The sequence below is a fragment of the Melospiza georgiana genome, chromosome 7 (assembly GCF_028018845.1).
Source record: "Melospiza georgiana isolate bMelGeo1 chromosome 7, bMelGeo1.pri, whole genome shotgun sequence".
NCBI lineage: Eukaryota > Metazoa > Chordata > Aves > Passeriformes > Passerellidae > Melospiza > Melospiza georgiana.
The window spans coordinates 32525793-32551336 of record NC_080436.1 but is presented as its reverse complement, the minus strand read 5'-3'; the positions used below and the strand labels follow the sequence as shown (position 1 = coordinate 32551336).

The 25544-nt window shown below is 43.2% G+C and overlaps 2 protein-coding genes and 1 long non-coding RNA gene across 3 annotated transcripts in view; 2 read left to right on the top strand and 1 right to left on the bottom strand.

The window, feature by feature from the left end:
- Positions 1-1242: 1242 nt before the first annotated feature.
- On the top strand, positions 1243-9466 carry LOC131085951 (5-hydroxytryptamine receptor 5B-like). The gene is made up of 2 exons (XM_058028544.1): positions 1243-2154; positions 9014-9466. Exons 1-2 carry the CDS (start codon positions 1381-1383, stop codon positions 9344-9346), a joined length of 1107 nt encoding a protein of 368 aa, XP_057884527.1. The 5' UTR covers positions 1243-1380; the 3' UTR covers positions 9347-9466.
- Positions 9467-10201: 735 nt separating this feature from the next.
- LOC131085952 (uncharacterized) lies at positions 10202-14962 on the top strand. Its single transcript, XR_009114695.1, has 2 exons — positions 10202-14039; positions 14593-14962. It is a non-coding gene; the product is annotated as an uncharacterized LOC131085952 (long non-coding RNA).
- Positions 13510-25544, bottom strand: part of CCDC93 (coiled-coil domain containing 93) — a 32048-nt gene continuing 20013 nt past the window's right edge. The window contains exons 15-23 of the mRNA XM_058028543.1: positions 25114-25195; positions 24678-24749; positions 23474-23545; positions 23092-23200; positions 20510-20592; positions 17490-17527; positions 16595-16679; positions 15824-15937; positions 13510-14656 (exon numbers count right to left, since the gene is read on the bottom strand). Coding sequence (XP_057884526.1) covers positions 14603-14656; positions 15824-15937; positions 16595-16679; positions 17490-17527; positions 20510-20592; positions 23092-23200; positions 23474-23545; positions 24678-24749; positions 25114-25195 — 709 coding nt within the window. The 3' untranslated portion in view covers positions 13510-14602. The remainder of the gene's footprint in view (positions 14657-15823; positions 15938-16594; positions 16680-17489; positions 17528-20509; positions 20593-23091; positions 23201-23473; positions 23546-24677; positions 24750-25113; positions 25196-25544) is intronic.

Sequence of the window (25544 nt, the reverse complement as noted above, 5' to 3'; positions counted from 1 at the left end):
CCAAAAAGATTCAGTTAAAGATTGAGTCCTGAAGGGATGTTTTGTGATGAGGACTAGGAAATGTATTTTGCAATTCCTCCCCTCTGTCACCAGCCCTTTTCTCATCAGTTCTTGGGTCAACAGGGAAAAGTGAGAACAGATGCAAAGGAAGATGTGAAGTATTTAGACTTACAAGAGATTGCTATTTTCCATCCTTTTGTGTTTTGCATCCCTCAGACTTCTCAAGAGCATCACAAAGCACCAAACATCCAGATGGAAAGATGACATTCCCATCTATTCACTGTTGATTCTATTGTCCATCTCCAAGCCCTTGGTCACATATTTGATTGTTTATTTTAAGAGCAATGAAATGGTGGGTGGGAGCACTGAGAGAACATGGCAGGAAAGGGCTGTGAAGAGAAGAGGGTGTCCTGTAGCCTCATGGGGTCCATGGGGAGAAGGGGATGTCCTGTCACCACCTGGGGCTGTGGGGACACAGACTATTACTGTCTACTTGGTCCTGGTGAGGCCACATCTGAACACTGTGTCCAAATCAGGGCTCCGCTGTACAAGAAAGGCAAGGAGCTACTGGAGAGGGTCCAGCAGAGGCCACAAAGGTCATGGGGGGTCTGGAGAATCTCTTTTAAGAGGAGAGACTGTGAGAAGACAGGACAGAGAGGGGATCTCATTAATGCACATTAGGATCACAAGGGCAGGTGCAAAGAGCATGGTGCCAGACTCTTTTCAGTGGTGCCCAGCGACACCACTGAAAAACTAAAACACAAGAAGCTGAACCTCAACATGAGGAAGAACTTCTTTACACGGAGGGCGGCAGCGCACTAAAAGCTGCCCAGAGATAGCGTGGAGTCTCCCTCTCCGGAGACATTCTCAACCTACCTGGACGCGTTCCTGCCCGAGGCGGCCCTGCCTGGGCAAGGCGGTGGGACGGGGTGATCCCCAGAGGTCCCTTCCACCCCAGCAGCTCGGATACCCCGGGAGCAGCGAGCGTCTCGCACCTCACGGCCGCGGGCAGCAGCCGGGGAGGCGCCGCCTCCCGCCCCACACGGCCCGGCCGCGCCGCCGCCCCTGAGGCGGCCGCTGGGGCGGGGCGGCAGCGGTGGTGCCGCCCGCACGCCCGCCCGCGCTGCCCATGCCGGAGCCTCGCCGTGCTTCCCTCCCTTCTCCAGCCTGCCTCTCTTCTCCAGCCGCCCGGGTTGGGCGTGCGGAGCGGCGGGCGCGGGCGGGAGCCGCGGGCAGCGCTGGGGCGGCGGCACATGTGGGGCGGCCGCTGAGCGGAGCCGCGTCCCGGTGTGGGGCTCCCGCTCGCCGGCAGCGGGGCTGGGGACGGTGCCGGCGGCTTGGGAAGGGGCAGCGGTGAGGGGTCGAGCCCTGATCCCGGGCATGGCGGAGTCCCTGAGCCCCTGCTCCCCACGGGGCCAGTGCCAGCCCAGCATGGGCGCCAATACCTCGTCTGCCAACGTGGACGCCAACGCCTCCTCCTCGGTGGTGGGCGGCAGCGCGTGGAGGGGCCGGGAGCCCTTCTCCGTCTTCACCGTCCTCATCCTCACCCTGCTGGTGCTCCTGACCGTGGCCACCTTCCTCTGGAACCTGCTGGTGCTGGCGACCATCCTGCGAGTGAAGGCCTTCCACCGGGTGCCCCACAACCTGGTGGCCTCCACGGCGGTGTCGGACGTGCTGGTGGCGGCCCTGGTGATGCCGCTGAGCCTGGTGAAGGAGCTGTCGGCCGGGCGGCGGTGGCGGCTGGGCCGGGAGCTGTGCCTCGTGTGGGTGTGCTTCGACATGCTGTGCTGCACGGCCAGCATCTGGAACGTGACGGCCATCGCCCTGGACCGCTACTGGTCCGTCACCCGGCAGCTGCAGTACACGCTGCTCGCCCGCCGCCGCATCTCCAACGTGATGATCGCTCTCACCTGGCTGCTGTCCGCCGCCATCTCCCTCGCCCCGCTGCTGGGCTGGGCCGAGACCTACAGCCCCGAGCAGGAGCGCTGCCAGCTCCGCCAGGAGCCGTCCTACACCATCGTCTCCACGGGCGGCGCCTTCTACCTGCCCCTCTGCGTGGTGCTCTTCGTCTACTGGAAGATCTACAAGGCGTCCAAGTTGCACATGGGGGCCCGCAGGAGGAACGCCGTGCTGCCCCTGCCCGAGGCTGCCCAGGTAAGGCCGGGCAAGGGGAGTGAGCCCTCGCTGCTCCCTCGGGCTCTGCGCTCCTGCTTCTCCTCAGCACCGGGCCTCACCCCTGGTCAGGGTTTTTTTCCATCCCCAATGGCGGGTTCGGCACAGCGAGAAGGCTGCGAGGTGCCCTGGGGCTCCCTGTGTGTTTGAGTTTGTCACGGACTGGACGCGAGCATCAATTACCCAGTCAAAAAGTGCAGCTCCTGGAGAAGAGCTTTGTTCTTATTCTTTCCTTGTGGGTTATAAGAGTAAGGGACAGGTGCACTCACTGCTAGTCGGGAGAGATGTTTGAAAATTGTCTCTTTGTCCTGAATTTGCCATTCCTTGCGTTTGGTTTTTTTTCCTCTTTATGTGGTGGGGGAAACCAAAGTTCTAGCAAAACCAAAAAAGCATTGGTTTGTCTAAAAAAAGATAAACAGATCCCCAGGTCTTGTACCAAGATAAATGCACATTTATCTACCAGCACAGACTTTGTGTGTCTGAATGCATTCTGGTAAGCAAATTAAGCACTATTCACAATATAAACTTATATATTGATGTGCTTGGGCTATTTTTCCTTGAATGCTGCTCACTGCATGGTGTTGAAACAATCAGCAATCGTTTCTGGTTTAAAATTACTTGCTTCATAACCATGTTCTTATCCCAAAGATTGCCTATAACCCTGCAGTGCCCTAGCTGTTTGGGAGGTCTCATTCATTTTGGGGATACACCTTGCTAACAGGAAAGCTGTGTCCCTTCAGAAGGGTTGGGGTTGGCTCCTTGTGCTCCATAAGTCAGGCTCTCTGCATGATGCTGCTGTCACCCATTCCATGCCTCCACAGTGCTTGGCTGTGTTCTCTGTAAACTTTCCCTGTTTTCTGTCACCTACTCTTGCTCTTAATCCTGCCAGTCTTTATGTTTTTGTGATTACATGTTGCACTTCCTAAGCCCAGTCCCTTCCCGGTAGCCAAAGATGAGCTGTGTGGATCTTAGAGATACCTACAGAGAACATTTTGTTCCATTGGGGTTAATCCTGCAGAGCCTCATCCCCTGCAAAATCCTGTCTTTCATTTGGAGGCAAGGAAGCTCATTATGATGGTCACAAGTAAGAGTCTGTGGGTTGTGTCCCCAGTTAATTGCATAATTGCAGTGGCAATAATTGCATAATGCACTGGTAATTATGTGTGATTAGACTTGCAGATTTGGATCATTATGTCTTGAAGCTGCTTCTAATATATATTGATTTATGAAGGTATCTTCTATGAAAAAGCAAAAATTTTGTTAGAAAAGTAGAGAATGTCTTCTCTTGTGGCATTTTTTTCCCTACAATCTTCAGCCCCTAGTTCGCACCAAATTTCTTCCAAATTGTTTTAAGTACAATGCAAGTATTGCTTGGAGTTAATGTATAATCTCTTAAAGCACAAGAGCCAGCTGATTGTTTGTAGTGTGTTTGCATGCTCTGTCTTTTACATGCACACATACCCATACAGTAGTAGATGTCTGGAATCTAAAATTCTGGGAAGTGAAATGAGCTGAGGCATTGCTGCTGGAGCCAGTGGAGAGACAACATCACATGACAGTTTCAGCAAGACAGATTCTGGCTGCACAATGTCATGGTTCTGTCTGCAGGAGGCCCTGAGCTTGGCTGCCAGGTGAGTGCTTTTTGTGATGCAAGGGCTGGGGGCTGGTTTAGGCTGCACTGGCAAAAGGGCTCTGTCACAGTGAGCTACACACCCATTTTGGGGGAGTTATTGCAATGCCAGCAGATGCTCAAGCCAGTAGGTCTTCTTTCTCATTGGTGTGATTGACAAATTAACTGTGATTGACTTCTCCTGACAAGGATTATTGAATCTGCAATTGGTGTGTAGTGGCAACTTCCTCTGTTGTCCCAGCAGCTCCATTTGCTGACTTAAAAGACTTCTGTGATTCAGATGCAAACTTTACTCCTCTCCTGAAGGAAGAGCTCATGGGGCACACGTGTAATGAACTTGTGGATCAAGCAAGCTGGCATTCAGGATGCATTTCTTGTTTTCTTTCTAAATTAAGATGCTGAGATTTACTCACTGAGTGTTATCCTGATCTTTTTTAAGCTTGTGGTAGTAGGATCCATCACTTTCACAGGAAGAGTAGCAGTTCCCCAGTGAATTCTGGAGGGGAATCTTCACACACATCACTACTGCTCTTTGGCAAAACCCTGTTGTTTTTTAACATGCAAACACAAAGATAACATTGCCAAACTTTGCAGGGGTGATCAGGCTGTCAGCATCAGCTTTGTCCTCTCTGATGGGGCAAATTCTGCTCTGCTTCTCATGCTTTGCCCATCAGCTCATTCTGATTTTCCCATTCTTTCTTCCTTGATGTCTCTCCTCCCTCTACTTTCTTCCATCTCCATTCTCAGAGAATGCTCACCTGTCATGCTCACCCTGGCAGCGTTTTCCTTCTGTCACTGTGACTCTGGATGTGAATCCCCTCTGCATCTATGTCAGTCCTCACTCCAGGTTACCCTGCACCTGCTGATCTGAGGAATATTAGCAGGGAGTTTTTGGCAGACGATGCCCAAGGCTGGCAGTGCTTCCCAGTCTGGAGGTGAGCACTAACAGCAGTGATCCCTGCTGGGAGAGATGTCTGAGTTGCACTCAGGAATGAGCTGTCAGGTGGTGCTGGAACTGCACAGCAGGGCTGCACTTGGTGGCCTGACCTACAACCAACTGGTTAATTCTGGTAAGTCTAAGGACAGAAAAGGTCTGAGCTCATAGCACTCAGGTGCCAGTAGGGGAATCTTGGAAAAACCAGTGCACCAAGTGGAGCAGTGAGGGTGATACCTTGATGTTTGTCAGCCAGCAGAGTCAGGCACCAAAGTGCTTTACAGGTTCCTTGTGTATATATATATATATATCCCTATACATATATATATATATATATATATATATATATATATATATATATATATATATATGTGTGTGTGTGTATATATTTAATGGTTTGGGGCTTTTTCATAGAGAAAGGGCATTCCTTTCAAACTGGGAGTTGGCATACATACCTTATGTTCTTACAGAGCTGCAGAATAGAATAGGTACAAAATAACTCTTCTGAGTCATTCTTTGGTTAAAATTTTACTTGTGTTTTTGAAAAATACTTTTCAAAACCTTTGAAAAAGTTCAGGTGAGGGAGATGGATGTGAAACATCTGAGATGCTTCTGGTTTTAGTGACAACTTGGTTTTTGGTTTCCTTTGAAATAAAATAATTGCCAAATTGGGATCCTAAATTAAGCTGGTGCTTTTATAATTTTTTGTTTGCCGATTATGAAACTCCCTGAAAAGTGAATTCTGCAGGCAACACTGATGTGGGTGACCCTCATTAAAAACCTAGTGACATATCATCAGTGACAGAGAGCTATGCTCTGTCACACCTGGTTGACAGCAGGCAATAATTCTCTCTCTAAACAGTGCAATTGAAATAAATGAGACTGCTTGAAAAGCAGCAGATACTGCTGGATGGTTCCCTTTTAAATCAGTGAAATCACTTGTGGCATCGGGATAGCCCGGCAAATCGAGGATGATGGGATCTGAATGTCTGCATTACTTACATGTAACAATTGCAAAATCAGTCTTAAATTTTCATGTGAAGAGTTAAAAATCAAGTTCTGTTGATGATTGGTGAAGGTTTTGTTGGGTCTTTTTTATTTTGTCTTTGTTTTTTTTTAATTTCTGCCCTCTCAAAGTACTTATATAGTATATGAAAACATTAGGCATGATCCAAACCTTAGAGTTTTGTGAGAGTCCTTCCCCCTTTGGATAACATCAGGCCCCACAGCTCCAGAGGTGCTGTGTTGTTCTGCACCTTGGCCCATTCAGCTTCTCTAACTCACTTAACCAGTCAGGACAATGTGGGAGAAAAAAAAAAAACAAACAGATTCTCCTTTTCGGAAGGGATCTCAGACCTTTTATTTCTTATTTGTGCCTCTGCACAAGTAGAAGAGATGGGTCAGGAAACGAAGTTCAGCTGTCCAGAACAGGTGCAAAAAATGTCCAGAAAAGAGTGAGGGAGGAAGCAAAGTGGGGTGTGTAGTGATTTCCCAGGAGAAATACAGTTAGTCCTGCTTACAGCAGAAGAGAATCCTGAGAGAAAGCTGGTGTTCTTCTCCCTGTCAAACGAGCTGTTTGTCATGTTAGTGGAACATCCAAGACAGTGTAGACCTTTCTTTGTTTTGATCATTTGTTGTGCATTTATCTTCTTGTGCTCTCGTTCAAAGAGCAGTAAGTGTGCCAGGGCTGCACTGAGGCAGTAAGGACCTTTGCTGCACCACACTGTGATAGGCAAAGCTCTGCATTTGTGGTGCTAAGGCAGATTTGATTGATGTTTGTCATTACTGTTGTTTTGTTATTGCAGGCCCTGCAGGTGCAGGACAGACACACACAGAGCATCTGCCACAAAGGATCAATAATAACAATCATTAAAGCTGTAAGGAACATTTTTAAATCAAGGGATTTTGGCAGAAGCTCCTTGGTGGCCTGTTTTCTGTGACATTCTAGGAACACAGGAAATGGGAACATACAGCTCTAGGAACATGTATCCATTTAGGAATAGTAATTTGCTGGGGACAGACAAACAAGAGGCATTGAACTGTAATTGCTGATCAGTGTACAGAAGAATAAATTCTGGAACTACAACCAAACTCCTTTGTGACTATAGAAGGATTTGTACTTGAGCTCATTTCCTTCATTTACTTTTTATTAGTCTCACAGAACAGCAGTTATCTCTGCAGTTCTCACAGCCCATTGTCCTGGAAATAGCTGATTTCACGAGTTCTGAACCAAATTCTGGCCTCAGAGGAGCAGTCCTTTCATGCCAGATATTTCCCCAGTGCTCCTGGAGCAGTGCCCAGGCAGATGGAAGGAAATCTGTGCCCGAGGCAGAGTGTGCTGCTAGACACTGAGAGCAGTGTGCAGCACTGCAGAGATGGCTCCAGCACTACCCAAGGCATCTCCATGGACTGCTCTGATTTACACTCTGTGACCACCTCTTCTGCTGTCACAGCCTGCCTGCTAGTGCTCATCAGTGCACCCAAAATGGGGGCACAGGTTCTGTACTTGTCCTTTGTTCTGTGTGCTATGGGGATAAAGGGCAGCTGTTGGGACTTACATTGGAAACTGGAGTCATGAGAAGCCTCTGGGGCTGGGATTGGCAACTGCAGATTTGATACAGTTAGAGCTGCATTTAGTTCTAGCAAGTAATTTACAAAACATACCATGATCTAATAATTTACAAAATGTACCATGATCTAGTTTCACTTGCTGTTTTGTTTTCAGAGGCATGACCTAACAACCAGGGAAGTTTATAAAAACTCCTCTTACTTCAGTAGGGGCTTGACCAGGCTGAAAATGCAGGCTTCATTGTGGAAAACACCTGAGGACTGAGGTATCTTCTAGCAGAGGAAACGAAATAACCTTTTCTTACAATATGCAATTAAGTGATAAAGGGGTCACTGCTAGGAAATTCTGCAGTCAGAAGTCGTGAGAAGAATCTCTGATTTGATTTTGTTATTTGATGATGGCACAGCAAGCTCCATCTTCTGAGCAAGAGTTGAAGGTACCAAACTGTGCCTGAGAAGTCCTTTGTATGGCTGTCCCAAGAGGCACTGAGGTAACTGCTCCTCAGGGCTGAGACATCATCTTTCAGGGTTGCTGTCACAGATTTGTCCTCGTGTCATACATCCATCCCTTTTTGCAGACTGTGATTAAGGGCGTGTAGAGCAAGTCCTTCTGCAGACAAATGGTGTGATCCTTGCTACATGAGGGGTGTCCCATTTTAATTGTCAGAACAGATGTGATTTTCATTTCCCTCCATTATTTGCCTGCGCCCATAATCTACTGCCCTTATGTTCTGCAGCCCTGGCTCGTGTCTGAGGGTGCAGACAGGGACATCCATCCTGAAGAGTGATTGCTCAGCCACTGCAGTGCTTCACTGTCTGAATTGCTGTGCTCATACTCACTACAGGCTCTCCTATTGCAGAGGTAGCTCATGCATGTGCAATATGTAGCTAATTTAACAATGGCCCATATCTGGAAGTGCCTGTGAATTACCACTCAGGCAAATTTTACAGCCTAAAGCTGTTGCTTTTATTGCACTCTCTTCATAACTGTAGTGCCTAGAAGAACTTTAATAGACACTTCCATCTTCAGATTAAAATCTCTAAGGAGTGTCTCTTCATCTGGTCAGACTCAAAGCACACAAATAAATTCTGCCCAGAAGCTGTTTGCCCTCAGTGAGAGGAGGCAAGAAGCACAGAATTTCAGCCTGAAGTAGCTGAAATTTTTTCCTCTCTTGTATAACCTCTACTGAAGCCAGAGTTTGAACTGAAGGTCTATTGAAATGGTATTTTTCTGGCAATAGTGTACTTTTTGAGAAAGTGCAGAATCACAGAATGGTTGGACTTGGGAGGGAGCTCTGGAGATGATCTGGTGCAAGCTCTGTCGAAGCAGTTCGCTAGAGCAGGTCTGAAGGCCATGTGGCAGCATGAGTCTGGTGCAGGGATAGGCAGCAGACACAGGCCTTTGTTTGCCTGCCTTAACAACCTCATTTCCCCTAGGTTTGAAGGCATCCAAGACAATAAATTGAAAAAGAGTCCCACAACACACATGGTACCAGGTATTCTTTATTTAGCTCTGTTTGTCAGCTACACTTGGCAGCTTTTCCATTGTAATGAGTTTGGCACTCTGGGGCACTTTCTTTCTTTTAGCGTGGAAGGAATGAAGTCCAGGCCTTTTGTGGTGGGTGCACAGATGTTGTGCTGTCATTTAAAAGAAATACTTCACTCAAACAAACAATCTTGGTAAGAAACTGTGTTTGCTTTTGTTTGAGGTGAAGGAAGCTTCGCTGGAACCACAGATGGTGTTTACAGCTCGTCGTGCAGCTATCACTTTCCAGACAGATGGAGAAACATGGAGAGAACAGAAAGAGAAAAAAGCAGCTCTGATGGTTGGCATCTTAATTGGAGTTTTTGTACTGTGCTGGATCCCTTTCTTCATCACAGAATTAATAAGTCCCCTCTGTTCCTGTAACATCCCGCCCATCTGGAAAAGCATCTTTCTTTGGCTTGGCTACTCAAATTCTTTCTTTAATCCTCTCATTTATACAGCATTTAACAAAAATTACAACAATGCCTTCAAGAACCTTTTTGTAAAGCAAAGATAAAAGGGGACGCAGAGGAGATTATTGCATAATAGAGAGATTTCTTGAGGGAAACATGCCTGTGATATGAACAGTTGCCATGCACAAGAGCTATTGAGGGGATTTAGGAGCAATGAAAAAGAAGATGGAGAGTTTACAGTCTCCCCTTAGAAATACAGATGTGCTATGCCAGTGTTTGGCAAGGAGGGTGGAAGCAGGGAACGCCTCCCGTCTGCTCTTCAATCAGCACAGGCTGAGCGAGGTGTGTGCGGGTGCCGGGGCTGTCACACCCAGCACGGCTGTCACACCCAGCACGGCTGATCCCGCCCAGCGTGGCTGTCACACCCAGCACGCCTGGCACACCCCGCACGGCTGTCACACCCACCGCGGATGTCACACCCAGAGCGGCTGTCACACCCCACACGGCTGATCCCGCCCAGCCAGCCCCGGGGCCCTGCCGGAGCTCTCCTCATTAGCAAAGGCACCCGTGGGCGCTGCTAATTGAGCAGTACTGACATATTGGTGATATGAACAGGATGCTGGATTCGGGTTTGAGAGTTATTTGGGAGGGAATAAACATGCTGCGGTCAATCAGTCCTTGAGTTGATGTGAAATTAAAGAGGATGACCAGCTCAGAAACACAGCCTGGCAGGCCTGAGGGGCTGTGTGCTCTGCAAGCAGCAGGGCTTGATGGGCAGACAGGGGTCAGCTGTGTCCCCTGGGCTTAAGTGAAACTTAAGAGGCAAGCCTAGAATTATTCAGAGCCCCTGAGAATGTGTTCTCACAGGAGGATCTAGTGAGGATTTTTCACTTGTGCTGTCCTCTCTCACTCTGCCAGGCTCAGACTCTCCCTGTTTTATGGAACCCAGGTGAGCTCAAGGTAGACACCAACACCTCCAAGTGAATGGGGGCCGTGTGCATGGTTATTTCATGCTGCCATAAAACCGAGCAGGCATCTGTGTTACAAACACCACACAGGGTGCTCAGTCACACCAGGTGTGCTGCAGCAATGTGTGGGTGAGAGCCTGGGGCCCTGGCACCATCCATGTGCTCAGCACCCTGGGTGAAGGCCACAATTTGTCAGCTGGCATCAACTTCCTCCTACTGTAACAAAGGCTTGATGCCATCAGGTGTAAGTGACTCCCCAAAACCCAGAGACTCAAACCTAAGCCTTAAATCATTTTCCCAAGATCTGACAAACATCCCTGACCCAAAAATATATACAAAAATAATCTATTTCCTTGCATACTGCCAAGTCCATCGTGCTCCATATTTGTCTCTCTGGTGGGTTTTACTTCCTCCCCTGCTCTGAGTGGGAGAGCTGACACATCTCTGAGTATTTCTAGCACAGAGTACCAGGAAGCTGAAGGGAGCTTGGCTGCATGTCAGGAGCACAGGCAGTGCTGTACCTCACACCTGCAGTGCTGTGACAGTCCAGTGTGACCTGCTGTGCCCACAGCCACCTGTGTGTCTTGCATTCCTGCAGAGGATGCTTCTCTCCATTTCAGTGGGAATTCAGGAGTTTTAATTACCTAGAATTTCAAAGAGTTGTTAGACAGTGACTCAGACTTAAATGCTGATTTAAATAACTTCCCCTTGTGACTCTCAGCTTGCCTGCATATGGAGTAGCTACCATTCAAACCAGTGTTTGGAGGCTTAATTAAACCAGAAGGAAGGCACATATGTAAGAGACTGAATGTTACTAAAACCTGCAGCCTCATTCAGAGCCACTGACAAATTTTTCACATCAATTGATTTTTTTCATGTAAGAGTCACTGCCCTAAAACTTTTAAAATCCAAACAGATGAAATGGAAGGAGGAAATGCAGAGGTCATCTGAGCTGGTGTTGAAAAGCATACAAATCTTCTGCATGTGTAACTCCTGAAGTTTCTAATAATCATGTTTTGGACAAATTTTAGTGCCTGTAGTCCCTGAGGCTGGTAAGCCAAGCCATCACTGTGACACAAATCCAGTGCCAGGGCTGGTGCCCTGGCCCATCCCAGTCTGGCTGCAGTGATCTCCAGCTGCACATTCCAAGCTCCAGTTCCAGGGGCAGCACAGGCTGTGCAGGCACTTCTGCCATGGCTCTGGAGCTTGGAGGACACCACAGAGCTGCAAGGCCCCTGTGCAGTTCCTGCAGCCACACACGCAGGGCACTGCTGCAGACACTGACCTGCAGCCCAAGCAGCAGAGCAGAGCAGGGCACTGGCCCAGCTCTCCTCCTCCTCAAGGATGGATTTAGCTCCCTTAGGAGGCTGGGCCTCTGGGTTGTGCTGTGAGGAGCTCTAAGGAAGCTCAGCCGGCAGTGCTGTGCCCACCCGAGCATCTGTGGCAGCAGTGTTACAGTGTGGGCTCGCACAGCCTGCCTCCCCACACAGCCAGAGGCAACGAGAGGCAAGCAGAGCTTTCGTTTCACTGCAGTGCCTTTAGAAAGCTCTCAACAAAATCAGCTTCCCACACTGGCTCTAAATGCAGACTGCATTTAGAAGAGTGGCAGCACAGATTCGGGGTTTAAAATTCTGGTTTTTATTCACAGCTTGCTGTGGGGCAAAGAAAATATTTATCAGTGGCTGCTGCCTAACCTGCTGCATGCTCCCATGTGAACTAAGATTAATGACACAGTATCTTGACTATCCAAACAGAAAAAAAAAAAACCCCAAATATTCTAAAGGGACATCATTTGGCACAGCTTAGATGCTGTGTATTTATTTCCTCAATACAAGCTGCCAATTTGAGTACACCAATCATCTCTGCTTGTAAGCAGTGGACTATTAGTTTTAAACTTTATTCCCTGACACTGAATTTGCTCTCAGAAAAATTTACTGGAGCCTATTGTTCAGCAGAAGGGCAGAGTTGCATCCTGCATCAGGTGCAGTGTGGGAGCCCAGAATCTGCAGAAATGAAAGGGCTTTGGAAGATGAGTGTGAGCAGACCATGCTAATAACCCTAACAAAGAAATTAGGTTTTGCTGCAAGTCCTGTAAATGTTACTTTACAAGCCTTACAAGGTAACAGCAAATGAGTTCAGGGCAAGACATTTCTCTTTCAACAAGGAAATCCAGCAATACTGAAGGAAAATTCTGAGAATTCCTTGCCTGCAACCAGCTGAGATGGAGAATTAAGGCAGATTCTCCTTGCTGTCAGTTCCTCCCCAGGTCTGAGGAGAAATGGCACCCAACACACAGAGCCTGTGCCAGAAAGCAAAAACAGCTGATGGAAGTGTTTTCACACCCTCACCTGCTCCTTTCTTCTCCTTTTCACATGGGCCTCACACCAAAGGTTGTGGCCATCTGCCCTGGGCTCCATCTACACCCCACAGTGAGTTATGATCTGGCCTCTGATTTATCCTTTGTGAGCAATAACTGCATTCTACAAACCTCAGATTTATATCATAGTCAAAATCACACAAACCCTAGTCAGAACAACAGATCTCACATTTTAATATTCCTTGTGGAAGTTTCCAGGTTACTGTGTTTGTAGCAGGTAAGCATAAATTTCAACATTATACTGAACAAATAAGCACATAATTTATTCTACATGCAAGTTCATTATTTACCCTACTATTTACCATACCTAGGAAATTTTGCTTGATGCTAAAAAGCAATTCTGATTAAAATGATAAATCCCAAATTGAAATGCCCATTCAAGTTATTTTTTTAGAGTTGCATAGTACACAAACACAGCACAACTTGAATTCCCAAGCAGGTCTCCTTGGTGCCAAAGCTGAGTTATTCAATTTACAAACTGGAATGAGCTTTCTATTGTTTTTATAGAGGGCAAAGTTTGTAGACAGATATAATGCCTCCTATATCAAAGCTGACTACAGAAAATCTGCAAGCAGCACTCAGTGCAGGTTTCCTTCTTTGAAGGAAGGCTGAGTGTAAATTTTTCCTTCTTTGAAGGGACTTGGAATCTGATTTTGCCAGTCCTGAGCAGACTGACTTTTTGAACAGATCCAAGAGGAGCAGCCCAGATCCATTCCCTCAGTGACCAGTGTGGGGGAGAAAGGTCCCAGCTGGCTCAGTGGGAAGCTTTCCTTTCTGTTTGTGCTGAAGGAGCAGGACATGACAAACACAGTGACTCATTTAACTATGGACACACTTCATCTTTTAATGCACTTGTGATTCAGGAGCCTGGGAAAGCTTCTGAGGCAAGTTCCACCTTAAAAACACAATATCAGAATGTCACTGGATTCCAAACATCCTTTATTTTATATCTGCTGCCATAGACAGTAATTGAACAGTGCTGTCATCAGTGTCAGTGGGAAAAGGAACATGGGTCTTCTTCTCCTGAAGATGTCATGTACATTAAGAAGCCAGTCCAAAATCCTGGAGTTAAGTACAAAAAGCAACTGTTTGAATTATAAAATACTGTATATACAGATATAAAAATGTCTCAGAAAGTGTCCCACAAAGTTTCTGAACTTTCAAGAGCAAGTCTTCAGCAGGGTAAGTAGGTTGTTGTCTTCAAAGGTGAGCATCAGTTCATTAGAGCAGAATGTCTCAATCTTTATCTTCCTATATTACAGGTGACAGACTCTGATTTTCATCCCAGCCAGGGATAACGTGGTGATCCTAGTATGAAGGTGTTTTTTCCTGGAGCTATTAATTTAACAAGCACACTCTCTATATATAAAAATGAAATTTTAAAGAAATTTATACAACTGCTAGACTTTATAAAAATATAGATCTATAATTTTACACCAGGAATTATCCAAGGTAAGTTTTCATTTTCTTAGCCATTAGAAATTAATTGTTATCCTCTGGAATCCTATATATACGGCTAGAGTATAAACTAAAATAATGTGAAGTTATTAGCTGGAAAAGTGAGTTTGAAGGGTTTTTTGGGCCAAAATTGACAAAGTACTGCATTCTGCAGTGCTCCTCCTGTGGGGTGGTGGACATACTACACAGTACATGTAAACTTATTCCAGAATTTTCACTTAATTCAGTGTTAAAACCCAAATAAAAAAAACTCCCACTGTCCTTACTGTAGGAAAAAAAAGCCCCAAACCCAAATAAATAAAATTAGACATTTCTATTTTGCTGTACTGTGTTAACTCTTTACTGTATAGTGGAGGCAATAAAGAATAATACAGCCATGTGATGAGGGAATGTAAACTGAACACATACTGGAAAAACCAGACTTTTACAGCTGTGTGTATATATATTTTTTATATATATCTATATATATACATCTACATTGCAGTTATAACTGTCACCTCACAAAAGAGATTCAATGGACTGAACAATCTTCTCTAAATTTCCCCAGCTGGAGCTCTTCAGGAAGAACTGGCTTTCAGCTTGGACAGCAGCATCTCATTCTTACGGCACTCCTGTTAACAGAGAGCAAACAAGTGAGGAGGAATTGCTCAGACTCTGCCATCTGTATCTCCACATCAACAGAACCAAACCCTTTCTTCCATTTTGAAACAACTCCACAATCCAAAGCAGCTTGGAGTGAGTGATGAGGTGAAGATAATATTGATTCATCCATAATGTTATTCCAATGGCAATATATTGAATTTATGACCTGCAAGCCAGAAGGAACACTGCTTGACCACCCACCTGAAGTTTCTGCATGTAGCTAAAGCAAATTCTGCTTTTTACTTATAAGTAAAATAAATCTGAAATGGGCATTACTTGTAGGTGATCTGGAACTTCTCAGGACAGTTTGCAAAAGAGTCAGGGAACAACTCTCAGTCAGAAAATACATTCACACAAGTACACCTGTGTTCAGTACCACAACCATGACTTTTTTATTTTTAAGGGTAGCAGAGTTGAGCAGGAATTCCTTCACATGGCAACGGAAGAAAAATAGGTAAAAAAACCTAACAATAAATCTACCTAAATTCTGCAAGTAGGACGTAAAATTCTGCATGTCAGAGTAGCTGAACAGCCCCTGTCATTCTGTCTGAAGCAGGAAGGAACTGTCTCAGAACAAAGCAGGAATAATTACACAAAGATGTTTTTCCTCAAACATATGAAGCCAAATGACAATTTTGCCTGCAGCATTCCTTTTCACTCATTCATTCTCATGGAGACAGTAAGTAACAGAAGCTCATCATGATTAAAAGCTTGGGAAAGGCTAAATCAATGAAGTGTTATACAGTGCTTTCACAATCATTAGGCAACAAGGCTGGTTCCTGAAGATTAATGGCCAAGATCCTGCATTTCCTCCTCATTCACACACATTTCCACACTCCTCTTTGCTCCAATAACTAACTGCTCACAGACCTTCAGGAGATTCCACTTGAAAACCTAAATACACCACTTGCTTGATAACCTCTCCCTGTAACATGGAGAGGTGCCAATCTAGCAGTGAAAGAACTCCCAGAATCAAATTCAGAGTCCAAGATTCACAAGGTGAAAATGACCAAGGGTACATCATGAACATGGTGTGATAAGCATCACATCAGGAAATCTTGTGGATATGTTAATGCACAAATACATCAAAATGGGTCACAGAACATGACAGCTGAACATAGCAAAAGTGTTCTTACCTCTTTAAATTCTTTCACTGTTTTGAAGTAAAGCCTCTGTTTCTCTAGAAGCTCTAAGTATTCATCATTCAACTGGTCTCTTCTCATTTTGTTTTCCTGCTTTTTCTTTTCCATCTGTTGGTATGCAGGAAGGGTAAGAGATCAGATGTATGGGATACACATGGACACAGTGCATAAGGAACAGCTATCTGTAACACACTAGGGGAGACAGATACTTCATAAGTGATAGCCCTGGCTTGTGCTTGAAATGCAACGAACATTTAGGTCAGCTCTTAAAAACTAGGAGCCTAATGCTGAAGTCTCAGTACCAGTGGCATTGTAGGTGCAGCTGGGAAAAGGGCACATGATGGTTGGGATTCTGAGGTGCTGCTGACCCTTTTCAGCAGCAGAAAGTTTCAATCAGCTCCCACAGTCAGAAACCGTGCCTGAGGTGCAGGTCTGACTGCACCCACACGGTCCAAATGGAAGAGTTCTCACTGATTGCAGTGACATTCGGTTGTCTCAGGCATTTAAATCACTCCAGTGCCAGTAATGAAGTTGAGGGATATAAGATTCCTGTCAGGATAGAGGTGTTACAACACCTTTGTCATACTCTATTCATTGACATTTAGTGGTGAGAAGTTTCTGATGCATGTGAAAAGAAATAATCCTTTTTAGTTGCTTGCCTAATTTGCACCTCATGCAATGGATAATAATTGTGCATAGAAAGATCCAAGAGGCTTTGCTGAGATAATTCCCAGGTTTTAGCAAAGAAAGTGAGGGGAGTCAGACCTTCATTCGATTCTGTTTGATGCCTTCTACAATCTGCTCCATCTGCCGCAAAAACTGCTCCCGAGATCCCGACGACGCCATGGCTCTGGAAAGGAGAAAATGGAACACCTGACAGGGATGTGGGACACTGGGTCTCAGCTGCTGCTGTCTTGCACATCCACCCATGTCCAAAGTTCTCATTGCTTAGTGTTCTGTGTAAAAATTCATCCTTTTAATCACTGGTGCCACTGACACTAAAGCTGTTCAGCTACCAAAGAGATGGGCACAGAGATCAACTGCTAATAACCAATAAAACCATAGTTTTTTAAGCAAAGCCTCTGTTGTGAATAGTAAAAAGGTGACTAGAGGTCTAGGAGAACAGCAAATGCACAATTTCACATTGTAATAGGGAAAACCTAGAAGTCATTTTAGACCTTGAAATCATTAGAGAAAAATAAACACTGGCTGATTCACACACTGATCTTTGACCATGAACTTCCAAAGCAATAATTTTACACAGACTCCACAATATACCAAAATCTCCAAATACAGAGGTAGTTTATAATAAACATGTCTGAAATATGTCCAGTCTCATGTTTTGTACATAATGTAATAACCACAACTCCACTAAAAGGAGGAAAAGATTTAAATTAACTCCAGGAAAATTATGACTGAATTTCCACATCTAAAGAGTCAGATATTGAAAACATATGTTTGCTATAAAAGTTACGTAATTCCAAGTCCTTGATTCCCCAAACTGGCTTAAACAGAGTTAATAAACTATTCTATAAATCAATTTATGACTATAAAATCTTCTAAGAAATTTTTTAGTCTCCATAACGGTTGCCCACTCCCATTTGTCCAACCAACTCTACCACTCTTTGCAACTATTAGGAGATAAAGAACCATAACTTACTGGTGGAAGTTGTCATGAATAGAATTCAGTAAGTTAACCTGTGAGTTGGAAAAAAAAAGAAAATACATGTGTCTTTTCTGCACAGACAGTAAGATGAATTTTATTTTTTAAAAAATTACTATATAGCAGACAGATCCACAAAAATCACCATGAGTTTTCTTTCAGAAGATAAACCACAATCCTTTTGATTTAGTAACATCTATCCCACTGGTTGAATGACAGAAGTAGAAGTGCTGGACCACAATTGATATTTTTAATTTTACTGGCACTCAATTATAGCACCAAGAGTTTTCCAGCATGATGCCTTCCCAAACTAAAGCAATAAAGTAAAATGGACTGAACATGTGTTCAGCATGTGTTGGAATTTGATATAAAAGCAGATGCTGGTCCAGTGTTCAGCAGTGACTGCTGACATGTGCACAAGCACATCACAAATAAACAGGAAAAAACACTTTTGCCTTTGAGGTGGGAACAACTCAACACAATCTATTTCCACACAGGCCTCAGAAGACTCTCCAAGCAGTGCAGTGAATTCCTGCACTGCTTTCATTGTGCAGATGAGGTTTACAGATTCCCTACCAGCCAGGCACCATTACTCACTTTGTTATGTGTATTTTACTGGGTGCTAAAAGGTGAATTCATAAAAAGTACAGAATGGCATTTCAGAGGTGTGGCTTCTCTGACAAGCCAGTAGCATTGCACCCAATGAAGACAAAAATAGACATTTATAACATTTATTCCCAGGAATATTTTGCTGCTTGTATAAATTCCCCCAACTAATAAAACTATATGGAATACATCCTATGTAACCACCTTTGATTTTTTTTCCTGTTTTTTACATATTGCCTAGAGCATTAAAATTCAACAACTGGAAATTAATGTGATCCTTTCTCTCAGCTTTGAATGCATCTTGCAAGTCTCCTGTGGTTAAGCCTTGCCAGCAGTTTCTCCTTTTGATAAGTACTTGAAGAGTTCTGCACTAAGCAAAGCCAAGGGCTGCAAACAGAATCACCTGCCCCACTGCCACAGAAAGCTGAACTCATCTCCTAAATCTAAAATCCTCCACCTGAAAGACAGAAATAAGCAGGCATGGCAGAATCTGCAGGTGTTCCTGACCTTCCCTTGGATAAATTCAAACAAATTCTGAACAGACTCCCAAGCAGCCAAGGTGCTTAAGAATTCCTGTAATTTACAGCAGTGAAAATATTGCATTACTCATTAATATTTGCCATGTTCACAGCCCTGCCTCAAGATACTCGTGCTAAGCCTGTGCTTGAGAACATAATTACAGTTTATACAGATATCTATCTGTATATATACACATTCAAGCCAGGAAAAGTAGCCCTGCCCAGCAGTGCTGCACAACCATGGCACAGGAAGAGTGTGGATGTGTCACACTACAGTGAAATCAGCATACACACCCCAAAATTGAAAGACATTATGAAAAAGTTACTTTTAAAGCCTTTTAAAAAATGCATCTTTCTCAAAATAGGGTTAAATATGAGCCATGATCACAGAGACCTTTCATGACAGAACTAAAACCCTCATAGCCAAAATTCAACTGTACAACAATTCTTACTATTGTTTTAAAGCAATGATGCTCAGTGTGTTTTACAAAAGGGCTGGTGTGGGGAGGAAAAAGGGGAAAAATCTCCCCAAAACCCAGGAACAAGAAAAAGTAAAAGCATATTCCAGAAATCTTTGTGAAGCACAGATGCCAAAGACATGTTTTATACATTATTAGACAATATTTAATTGCTGAAAACTTGGGTCTAGTATTAAATGCATCTCAAGGAAATCTCAATGAGATTACACATTTAACTAAGTTATGATGGCATCAGAAGACATTCAGCATTCCCCCTGTGAACCCCAAAGACATTGAATTATTTTGGCAAGAGTAGTCCCAGTTTATACAACAGTGAAGTAAATCTGTTCTATATTCTGTTTCTCTGTTCTCTATAATCTACTTTTTATGCCCCATTCCAAAACTAGTCTTTCTATAATTTTTAAATTTTCAGGTTTACCCTCAAAAAACCAGCCCAAAAATAAAACAAAACCCCCAACAAATAAGTCTGTATTAAATACAAATGTAAGGGAGAAATTAAAGTAATGTTAAATAATATAGTTTGTACTTCATACATTTTTAAAAATATGGTATATGACTGTTCTGAATGGAAAAATGAAAACTACCTAAACATGGATTAGAATCAGCTGCTTAAGGGAAGGAAATGGTTGCTCATGATCTCCAAAACAGGATGTGAAAGGACACTGAAAAAGAGTCTTTACATAGTCAGAAATTAGACCACTGCTTGTCTCACAAACTAAAGAAATATATCTAAATAATGCAAAACTCACTGTCTGTTCTTATTTTATTAGAATAAACAGAGAAACCTGAGCTATCAAAGCATTTTGTATTTTAAAAGTAATAATTTTTATTTATCCTCTTGTTTCCTCCTATTTCTCCATCTTTACTGAAATCAGACACGTGTCATTACAAAAAAGAAGACTGAAATTGCTCAGTTATGCCCAAGAAAGAAATGAACACTACATAGATGGGAGAGAGGAGGGGAAAAAAACCATTCTTTCATGAAAACTACTCTTCTGACCCAGTGAAATCACCAGCAAATAAAGTGTAGGCAGCTCAGACCCTGAGAACTAAATCTGATGCTGCTGACAGCAGCTGGAATTTGCTCTCCAAAGTTACTGACTGTGGTCTGGGTTCATACTAAAAGGTAGTGACTAAAAAGTGAGAAAAGGGTAAATTGGTGCTATGATTACAGAGATATTTGCTGATGAAATGTTATTCATGTTTCAAGAGCACAGTGAGTGTTTAAACATGCTGTACTAACAGCAATTCTTTTACAACACAGACCATTGCCCCTCCAAGACTACAAATATTCTTATGATTCTGTTGTTCCATTTTTGTTTACAAAGACCAGTAAGTCTGCTCTGACAGAAAAACTTTTTCTTTCCTTCCCCACAGACTGAATACTTGGAAAATAGTAATAACATTTTCTTACCTCCTTTTCCAAATATACTTTCTTATCATCCAGTGTATTGTAAAGAGTAAAAAACTGCTTGGTTTCTTTGTGAGTTGCTGAGACTGCAAACAAAAAATAAGAGGGTAGAATAATAAAAGAATATGAGGTAAAATGGAATCTGTAAAAATACTCTGTAGGCTTTCTATAACATATTTTCCACTATCAATAATGGAACACAGTCACTAATGTACATGCAGAGGGAACATCCTCCCTGAGTTTCGCTCAGCAGAGCTCCAGCTTTCATCTCTTAGAGGAACAACACAGCTCAGTGTCTAAATTAAGGCCCGAGTGCTGGCAGCCCTTTCTGCCAGCCCATGGTGGCACCATCAGCTGCCTGCCTGTGCTGTGCCCTGACACCACCAGGCAGCTGTGCTGCCCACAGGGGCCTTGCCTGGGCTGTTGGAGGGGCACAGGCTCAGCAGGGGCAGGGAAGAGCAGATAATCTTGGTAGGACTGTGTGGGGAAAAGGTGCATTAGACTATAAATGTCAAGCTACACATGTGCAAGATGCCCAACAAAGCTTTTGCTGTTTTAAAGTCTTTTTATTTTCTTCATAATCTATGTGTGGTGATAGAATTAAATAATATTTTCTGGTTTAGGTGGTTACAGCAGATGTTGGTCAGAGCTCAGCTGGGAAGGTAAGGCTCAGACATGCCTTCCCTTTGGGTCTACAAGATGATACTCAAATCTGCTGAGTCTTACTCTAGCCTTTAGTTCTTCAATGTCTGAGGAAATCCAATATATTTGTGACTCCCAAGGAAAGAGTTCAACAGGCAGCAAAAGTAATTCTGGCTAGAAAGCACAAGCTGGAAAAAATGTATGGGTTAAAAATGATAAACCTCAGTGAAATCTTACTCATTAGCCTGGGATTTGCAGAACTGCTGCCAAATGAAAGAGGCCTTTCCCAAACTATTTCCTTCATGCACCTCCTTCTGCTCTTGCAGCAGCTCTGGTAGTCACAAGTCTTTCATGAGTGGATTCCACAAAACAACTCAGAAAACCTTTCAATATTTCACCTGTGTTGAAAAGTTGTGCCAACTTATGGAGCCTTATGGGCACACACCAGAACCCAAGCAGGGTAAAACAAAGGGGAAGAAGAAGAGGGAACCAATTGGCTCTTTGATTCTCTTAAACATTTTCAATGGAAGAGGCTCAGTTAGGTCAAAACCAAAATACTGAATATAGCTGAAAAGGATTCTGGTGCAAAAATCACAAAATCACTATGGTTTGAGGTTAGTGCTGAAGATTGTCCTGTCTAACCCCTTGAAGCAAAGTTCAAAAAATCCATGTTTTGGCAACTGAAGGTCACCTGAATCTGGCTAAGGGAAAAGCCTCTAAGTACCTCTAAAAATACAACAATGCACAGAAAAACTGGCTGGAGATTTCCAGCTCATTTCTCTAGAAGCTTAGCCTGTGCAATCCAGGTTCCCAGCCATGACTGAGCAGTGTCTTATCCTGAGATACTACTCACACTTTGTACTTTAGAAAACAAAGTCCCATAAAAGCATCTTAAATCCAGCCCCAAAGCTGCCCAAGTCTCTTTGATGCTAATCTCTCTGTACTTCAGATATAAAGGAAGCTCCATCTTTTGAGCAGGTAGCTCTGACCAGACATGACAGAGAATGGGCAGAAAATTTAAGGAAAAACAACAAAACTCTTTATAGCTGGACTGGATTAAATAAACTGCATGGCACAGCAAAGGGGGGAAGAAGCACTGGACTTGTACTCACATCTATTCCATGTATTTGCACAATACCTGTGGAGGACAGCACAGAACTGTGCCACTGGAGATGCCTCACCAGGGCAGGGGATTTGGATCCCACTCAGATAACCAGTTTGGAATTGCTCACCCTTCCAGAGCTTGCTTCACACATTTATTTAATAAATGCTGAATATCTCTGAATCATTAGCTAGGTTTTCTTATGCTAACACACAAGTTAGTTAAATATACACCAGTAAGCATACTGGTCTGTTATCAGTTTAGTGGAACAACTTTAAAATTTTATTCCATTTGCGCCTTTTCCAATTTTATAATTTCTGATCATAACAGTTAAAGATAATTTGTATTCTGCTTCTACCAAGATATAGCAGGATTGTGTTAATTAAAAATGAAAGAAGTCAATTCCCTCAAGAAACTGTTTTTACTTGGTAGTTCTTGACATAGTTTGGTTCAGAACCAGTTATGCCATGTCAGTGGAAACAATAAAAGCAATCTAATGGTAAGGCAAATTAATTAAACACAATTCAACCTCACAGCAACCTCATTTGTAAATGGTGAATTAAGGAGTTTCAGAACATACTGGCTATTAACCTAAATGACAGAACCTGCTGCAGACAAAATTTAGCCCAGAGATGTTGTGCATCAAGTTTCACCCTCAGGAGGAGTCTTAAAGCCCAGCTTATAAAACCTCAAAAATATGATGTGTAACATGAACACCAAAAACCTTTAAAATACCACCAAATTGGCAGGTGCTGTTGTTACATGCCATATGCTTAAAATGCAACTGCCCTCCTTTCAGGGCTTTAGCCTTCAGCAGGATGGTCCTGCTTGATATACATACCCTGACTGTAAAGTTCAATAAATCTCTTCTGATACTGTGTGAGCTCAGCTCGGCTGGGTACTTCATCAATCCTGCGCTGTAAAATGGCTATTTCTCTGTTTCTTCGTGCCTGAATAGAAAGTTAGGAGGGGAGAAAACAAAGCCTCTTCTTGTTCTCTTCTTAAAATGGATGAAGCCCCCCCAGCAATACTTTGTCATTAAATAATTGATTTTAAAAACAAAAAGCTTTGGCTGAGGATCAATTTATTTTTTTTTCTTTTTGCAATTGATTTGTGACAGAAACAATTGTTAAAATTAGCACAACAAGACAATGTATTAGAAATTCCAAGATAAGACAAACATCAGCAATTTTACACAAGTAAGGACACAAAGAGTAACTCACCAGTAGCAGGCGGATCTTTTGAAGTTTCTCTTTCTCAGCTTTGTATTGCTGTTCTATAATCTTATTTGGCTCCTGGAAGTTGAGAACCCAAAACAATTGTCTATTACAGTAGCATACAAGAACTGCAGTGCAAAAATGGGCAGATTTGGTTTGTTTTCTGGTTTTGCCTATCTTAGGCTCCCACAATAACACCACCATTCATTGTTTGGGGGTTTTTAGAATAACAGTTCATTATCTGTATTAAAAGCCTGACATCATTTACTCTAAACAAGGACATTTAAATGGTTTTTAACTTTCGATATTTCAGTTTTTAAGAGTTATCAATAGCTTTTGCACTGCTTTACAACAGTCACACTTTAGATGAAGATACAAATCCAAAGACTGTCAGTACCCCTTGTCTGAGTGTTTATACTTTGATTCAGCGGTGGGGTTAAGAATAAACAAGGCAGCTGAACAGAACATAAAGCCTCTGACATGTGTTCTAAACTTCCTGCAGTGTGGGCTTCTAAATTTGAAGATCCAGTAAACTATGTTAGATAGTTGTTTTTTACCTTGCTGAAAAATTTAAGATTTCAGTGTGCACTTTAATTTTTTCATGCTGTGTTGAAGAGGACAGCAGCATCATGGAAGTTGTAATCTGCCTTGTTCCAGAGGTATGAATGCATCAAATGTTTACCCACTGAAAATAAAGTCATTGAAGCTTTTCCTTTTCTGTTCATTCATTATTCATTGCCATCAGTCTGGATGCATTTGTGTTAAAGTCTAACTTCTGACAGCTGCTCACTGCATGCAGTGCACCGAGGCACTGAAAGCTCGTGCTTTCACCCTTCAGATAACCCCACTTCTAAGAAAAAACAACCAAACCAAACATTCTTTCTGAGGAAGACATGTTTCTGTCAGAGATATGTACAGCTTTCAGCACAACACCCAGAGATTCTTCTCTGGTACTACAGAGAAAGAAGTAAAAGGCACAAAAGCATCTACAAGCAGAGCCCCATGGATTCTGCAAAAAGAACAGATAATGCTGTTGCTGCTTGCACACTCCTGTATTCTAGGATTATTAGCCTGAACAGTGGCTTTACAGAGCTTTTTAAGTATTCCAGCAGATACTGTAAGGCTTACAGTAATGTCCCAGAAGTCAGAAAGACTTAAACAAACATTCCAAAATGCAATTTGAAAATAAGAACTTAGGCTTTTGCTTTACCTGTTCCTCCCCATCTTCCGCTGCTTCGGCTTTCAGAGTCTCAATATCTTGTTGTAGTCTCTCCATTTCTTCCTTTAAAACAAACAAAAGCTGATTTTTTTTAACTGAGACCTCTTATCTTAAGAGAGATGAGGGAAGGATCTTGACAACACAACTTCTAACAAAATTTCAGAGCTGACCATACACATAATATTTAAATTTGGAACAATAAACAGCATTCCCTGCTTCAGGATATCAAGGAAGGCCACACCAGCTCAGATTCCTCCTCACTCCTCCCTGCTCCAGGGGTGCTGATATTCAATATAAACCTGGAGTGAGCAGTACCTGGGGGGTGGGACAGGACACACAGACAAGGACACACAGCACAACAACACACCAGGAAAGTGCTTATTTACAAAGTTTTAAATGAATCTTTCTAGGAGACACTGGAACTTACCCTACAATGTGCTTTGAACTCTTGCTCCTGGCTCTTCAGGTTTTCATTCATGGCCACCAGTGCTCTCAGACTCTGTAATACGCTAAATTTGAAGATCCAGTAAACTATGTTAGATTTTTAGTTTCTAATTTAAACAGATGGAGAATTAATATACATTAAAACAAGCTTAGTTCTAAATAAATTTACAATAAAACCTGGGTAAATTAAAACCCCAAATATCAGCACTGATATACCAAGGTCAAAATAAAGGTGAAGTGTTACATTGAATATTCTGATGGCTTTGTTATGTTTTAACCTCATTACTGTGAAAGTTTTGAGAGACTTCCATTTAATTTATGTGAGATGAAGGCTTCAAATATGAACAAAATAAATCAAGAAGGCCTCATCTACTTGTCAGATGTGTCTAGAGTTCCTCTGCTTTAAACACCTAC